The 6,909-nt window shown below is 71.7% G+C and overlaps 1 protein-coding gene across 2 annotated transcripts in view; it reads left to right on the plus strand.

Annotated features, from left to right (window-relative positions):
• The first annotated feature begins 282 nt into the window (after positions 1 to 282).
• pi4kab (phosphatidylinositol 4-kinase, catalytic, alpha b) overlaps positions 283 to 6,909 on the plus strand; it is a 172,062-nt gene continuing 165,435 nt past the window's right edge. For both annotated transcript variants that reach the window (XM_043715376.2, XM_043715377.2), the window contains exon 1: positions 283 to 436. In XM_043715376.2, the coding sequence (XP_043571311.1) occupies positions 332 to 436 (105 nt within the window). In that variant the 5' untranslated portion in view covers positions 283 to 331. The remainder of the gene's footprint in view (positions 437 to 6,909) is intronic.

Below are 6,909 nucleotides of genomic sequence, written 5' to 3' on the forward strand. Positions count from 1 at the left end.
AAATAACACTCATTGGATTGAAAATGTTATTGCTGTTTTTCCCTTCACAGGTGCGGCCAGAGCTGTTGAGTATTTTTTCTGGCAGTTTTGTTTCAGATCTCCAGCATCCACAGTTCTTGGTTTGATCAAAGTTAACATGCAGCATATGTGATCTGTGTTTAAAATATGTCAGCTCATAAACAAATATCTAACAAAAGGAACAATGACTCACAAAGGTAAATGTTTACCTCCCTGTTAACCTCCTCACTCCCTGTAGGCTGACGGTTTTGACACACTGGCGCGTTGTGAGATGTGAACTCTCTGGCTCGCCGTCCGGCCGCCGCCACTCAACATGGCGGACCTGTTGGGGAAGGGAGCCGGCCGTGGCTTCTACTTCAACACGGTGCTCAGCTTGGCCCGCTCCCTGGCCGCCCAGAAACCCGCTTCCATCGACAAAGTGAGTTCTTTCTGTTTTATTTCTGATGAAGCCGCTGCGCCGTTGAGAATCTGAGCGGGTTTAGCCGGAGGGATGAGAGAGTGTTCTCGCAACTTTACCCACATCCCCCCATACCCCCCCCCACAACCCCCACATCACCCCTCCCCCCCACCTCACACCCCCCCCCCCACATCTCACCCCCCCCCCACACCACCCCCCCCCACATCACCCCCCCCCACATCACCCCCCCCACATCACCCCCCCCCCACATCACCCCCCCCCCACATCCCCCCCCCCACATCACCCCCCCCCACATCCCCCCCCCCCACATCACCCCCCCCACCCACACACCCCCACCCACATCACCCCCCCCCCACATCACCCCCCCCACATCACCCCCCCCCCACATCACCCACCCCCCACATCACCCTCCCCCCACATCACCCCCCCCCCACATCACCCCCCCCCCACATCACCCCCCCCCCACATCACCCACCCCCCCACATCACCCTCCCCCCACAACACCCTCCCCCCACACACCCTCCCCCCACATCACCCACCCCCCACATCACCCCACCCCCCACACCACCCTCCCCACCCCACACCACCCTCCCCCCACATCACCCTCCCCCCACATCACCCCCCCCCCACACACCCTCCCCACCCCACATCACCCCACCCCCCACATCACCCCACCCCCCACATCACCCACCCCCCACACACCCCACCCCCCACACACCCCACCCCCCACATCACCCCCCCCCACATCACCCCCCCCCACACACCCCACCCCCCCACATCACCCCACCCCCCACACACCCTCCCCCACATCACCCCCCCCACACACCCCCCCCCCACATCACCCCCCCCCCCACATCACCCCCCACCCCACATCACCCCCCCCACATCACCCCCCCCCACACCACCCCCCCCACATCACCCCCCCCCACATCACCCCCCCCCACACACCCCCCCCCCCACACACCCCCCCCCACATCACCCCCCCCCCACACCACCCCCCCCCACATCACCCCCCCCCCACATCACCCCCCCCCACATCACCCCCCCCCCCCCACATCACCCCCCCACACCACCCCCCCCCCCCACATCACCCCCCCCACACCACCCCCCCACATCACCCCCCCACACCACCCCCCCACATCACCCCCCCCACATCACCCCCCCACACACCCCCCCCACATCACCCCCCCCACACACCCCCCCCCACACCACCCCCCCCCACATCACCCCCCCCCACATCACCCCCCCCCCCCACACCACCCCCCCCCCCACACACCCACCCACATCACCCCCCCCCACATCACCCCACCCCCCACACCACCCCCCCCCCACACACCCCCCCACATCACCCCCTCCCCCCACATCACCCCCCCACATCACCCCCCCACATCACCCCCCCCACATCACCCCCCCCACATCACCCCCCCCCACATCACCCCCCCCACATCACCCCCCCCCACATCACCCCCCCCACATCACCCCCCCCCACATCACCCCCCCCCACATCACCCCCCCCACATCACCCCCCCCCCCACATCACCCCCCCCCCCCACATCACCCCCCCCCCCCACATCACCCCCCCACATCACCCCCCCACATCACCCCCCCCACATCACCCCCCCCACATCACCCCCCCCACATCACCCCCCCCACATCACCCCCCCCCCACACCCACACCCCCCCCCCCCCACATCACCCCCCCACATCACCCCCCCCACATCACCCTCCCCCCACATCACCCCTCCCCCCACATCACCCTCCCCACCCACATCACCCCCCCCACATCACCCCCCCCACATCACCCCCCCCACATCACCCCCCCCCACATCACCCCCCCCCCACATCACCCCCCCCACATCACCCCCCCCCCACATCACCCTCCCCCCACATCACCCCTCCCCCCCCACCTCACACCCCCCCCCCACATCACCCTCCCCCCCACATCACCCTCCCCCCCCACCTCACACCCCCCCCACATCACCCCTCCCCCCACATCACCCTCCCCACCCACATCACCCCCCCACATCACCCCCCCCCCACATCCCCCCCCCTCCACATCCCCCCCCCCTCCACATCCCCCCCCCCCCCACATCCCCCCCCCCCCCACATCACCCCCCCCCCACATCACCCCCCCCCACATCACCCTCCCCCCACATCACCCTCCCCCCCACATCACCCTCCCCCCACATCACCCTCCCCCCCACATCACCCTCCCCCCACATCACCCTCCCCCCCACATCACCCTCCCCCCACATCACCCTCCCCCCACATCACCCTCCCCCCACATCACCCTCCCCCCACATCACCCTCCCCCCACATCACCCTCCCCCCACATCACCCTCCCCCCACATCACCCTCCCCCCACATCACCCCCCCCATCACACCCCCCCCATCACCCTCCCCCCCCCATCACCCTCCCCCCCCCATCACCCTCCCCCCCCCATCACCCTCCCCCCCACATCACCCTCCCCCCACATCACCCTCCCCCCACATCACCCTCCCCCCACATCACCCTCCCCCCCACATCACCCTCCCCCCACATCACCCTCCCCCCACATCACCCCCCCCATCACCCCCCCCACATCACCCTCCCCCCACATCACCCTCCCCCCACATCACCCTCCCCCCCACATCACCCTCCCCCCACATCACCCCCCCCCCACATCACCCTCCCCCCACATCACCCTCCCCCCACATCACCCTCCCCCCACATCACCCTCCCCCCCACATCACCCTCCCCCCACATCACCCTCCCCCCACATCACCCTCCCCCCACATCACCCTCCCCCCACATCACCCCCCCATCACACCCCCCCATCACCCTCCCCCCCCATCACCCTCCCCCCACATCACCCTCCCCCCCACATCACCCTCCCCCCCACATCACCCTCCCCCCACATCACCCTCCCCCCACATCACCCTCCCCCCACATCACCCCCCCCATCACCCCCCCCCACATCACCCTCCCCCCACATCACCCTCCCCCCACATCACCCCCCCCCACATCACCCCTCCCCACATCACCCCCCCCACATCACCCCTCCCCACATCACCCCCCCCATCACCCCCCCACATCACCCTCCCCCCACATCACCCTCCCCCCACATCACCCCCCCCCACATCACCCCTCCCCACATCACCCCCCCACATCACCCTCCCCACATCACCCCCCCATCACCCCCCCCACATCCCCCCCCCACATCACCCCCCCCCACATCACCCTCCCCCCCACATCACCCCCCCATCACCCCCCCCATCACCCCTCCCCCCACATCACCCTCCCCCCACATCACCCCCCCCCACATCACCCTCCCCCCACATCACCCTCCCCCCACATCACCCTCCCCCCCACATCACCCTCCCCCCCACATCACCCTCCCCCCACATCACCCTCCCCCCACATCACCCTCCCCCCACATCACCCTCCCCCCACATCACCCCCCCCCCCCACATCACCCCCCCCCACATCACCCCCCCCACATCACCCCCCCCACATCACCCCCCCCCCACATCACCCCCCCCCACATCACCCCCCCCACATCACCCCCCCCACATCACCCCCCCCACATCACCCCCCCCCACATCACCCCCCCCACATCACCCCCCCCACATCACCCCTCCCCACATCACCCCCCACCACATCACCCCCCCCATTACACCCCCCACATCACCCCCCCCATTACCCCCCCCCACATCACCCCCCCCCACAGCACCCCCCCCCACATCACCCCCCCCCACATCACCCCCCCCCCACATCACCCCCCCCCCACATCACCCCCCCCCACATCACCCCCCCCCACATCACCCCCCCCCCACATCACCCCCCCCCACATCACCCCCCCCCACATCACCCCCCCCCCACATCACCCCCCCCCCACATCACCCCCCCCCCCCACATCACCCCCCCCCCACATCACCCCCCCCCACATCACCCCCCCCACATCACCCCCCCCCCACATCACCCCCCCCCCACATCACCCCCCCCCACATCACCCCCCCCACATCACCCCCCCCCACATCACACCCCCCACATCACCCCCCCCGCATCTCGCCCCCCGCATCTCGCCCCCCGCATCTCGCCCCCCGCATCTCGCCCCCCGCATCTCGCCCCCCGCATCTCGCCCCCCGCATCTCGCCCCCCGCATCTCGCCCCCCGCATCTCGCCCCCCCGCATCTCGCCCCCCGCATCTCGCCCCCCGCATCTCGCCCCCCCGCATCTCGCCGCCCGCATCTCGCCGCCCGCATCTCGCCGCCCGCATCTCGCCGCCCGCATCTCGCCGCCCGCATCTCGCCGCCCGCATCTCGCCGCCCCATCTCGCCGCCCGCACCTCGCCGCCCCGCACCCTCGCCGCCCGCACCTCGCCCCCCGCACCTCGCCGCCCGCACCTCGCCGCCCGCACCTCGCCGCCCCACCTCGCCGCCCCCACCTCGCCGCCCCACCTCGCCGCCCGCACCTCGCCGCCCGCCACCTCGCCGCCCGCACCTCGCCGCCCGCACCTCGCCGCCCGCACCTCGCCGCCCGCACCTCGCCGCCCCACCTCGCCGCCCGCACCTCCCCCCCCGCACCTCGCCGCCCCACCTCGCCGCCCGCACCTCGCCGCCCGCACCTCGCCGCCCGCACCTCGCCCCCCCGCATCTCGCCCCCCCCATCTCGCCCCCCGCATCTCCCCCCCCCCCCACATCACCCCCCCCCCCCACATCACCCCCCCCCCCACATCACCCCCCCCCCACATCACCCCCCCCCCACATCACCCCCCCCCCACATCACCCCCCCCCCCACATCACCCCCCCCCACATCACCCCCCCCCCACATCACCCCCCCCCCCACATCACCCCCCCCCCACATCACCCCCCCCCCCACATCACCCCCCCCCCACATCAACCCCCCCCACACATCACCCCCCCCACATCACCCCCCCCACATCACCCCCCCCCACATCACCCCCCCCCCCCCACATCACCCACCCCCCCCACATCACCCACCCCCCCACATCACCCACCCCCCCACATCACCCACCCCCCCACATCACCCACCCCCCCACATCACCCACCCCCCCACATCACCCCCTCCCACATCACCCCCTCCCACATCACCCCCCCCACATCACCCCCCCCACATCACCCCCCCCCACATCACCCCCCCCACATCACCCCCCCCCACATCACCCCCCCCCACATCACCCCCCCACCTCACCCCCCCACCTCACCCCCCCACCTCACCCCCCCCACCTCACCCCCCCCACCTCACCCCCCCCACCTCACCCCCCCCACCTCACCCCCCCCACCTCACCCCCCCCACCTCACCCCCCCCACCTCACCCCCCCCACCTCACCCCCCCCCACCTCACCCCCCCCCACCTCACCCCCCCCACCTCACCCCCCCACCTCACCCCCCCCATCACACCCCCCCACATCACACCCCCCCCACATCACCCCCCCCCACATCACCCCCCCCCACATCACCCCCCCCACATCACCCCCCCCACATCACCCCCCCCCACATCACCCCCCCCCACATCACCCCCCCCACATCACCCCCCCACATCACCCCCCCCCAAATCACCCCCCCATCACCTCCCCCCACATCACCCCCCCCACATCTCCCCCCCACATCACCCCCCCATCACCCCCCCCCCACATCACACCCTCCCACATCACCCCCCCCCACATCACACCCCCCCACATCACCCCCCCCCCCACATCACACCCCCCCACATAACCCCCCCACATCACCCCCCCTCCCACATCACACCCCCCCACATAACCCCCCCACATAACCCCCTCCCACATCACCCCCTCCCACATCACACCCCCCCACATAACCCCCCCACATCACCCCCTCCCACATCACACTCCCCCCCCACATCACCCCCCCACATCACCCCCTCCCACATCACACCCCCCCACATCACCCCCCCACCTCACCCCCCCACCTCACCCCCCCCACCTCACCCCCCCCACCTCACCCCCCCCACCTCACCCCCCCACCTCACCCCCCCCACCTCACCCCCCCCACCTCACCCCCCCCACCTCACCCCCCCCACATCACCCCCCCCACATCACCCCCCCCCACATCACCCCCCCCACATCACCCCCCCCACCTCACCCCCCCCACCTCACCCCCCCCACCTCACCCCCCCCACCTCACCCCCCCCACCTCACCCCCCCCCACCTCACCCCCCCCACCTCACCCCCCCCACCTCACCCCCCCCACCTCACCCCCCCCCACCTCACCCCCCCCACCTCACCCCCCCCACCTCACCCCCCCCACCTCACCCCCCCCACCTCACCCCCCCCACCTCACCCCCCCCCACTCACCCCCCCCTCCACCTCACCCCCCCCACCTCACCCCCCCCACCTCACCCCCCCCACATCACCCCCCCCACATCACCCCCCCCTCCACATCACCCCCCCCCACATCACCCCCCCCCACATCACCCCCCCCCACATCACCCCCCCCCACATCACCCCCCC

This window comes from Chiloscyllium plagiosum, unplaced genomic scaffold (assembly GCF_037043375.1).
Source record: "Chiloscyllium plagiosum isolate Xiang-an unplaced genomic scaffold, Cpla_swu_hap1 HiC_scaffold_24, whole genome shotgun sequence".
Classification (NCBI taxonomy): domain Eukaryota; kingdom Metazoa; phylum Chordata; class Chondrichthyes; order Orectolobiformes; family Hemiscylliidae; genus Chiloscyllium; species Chiloscyllium plagiosum.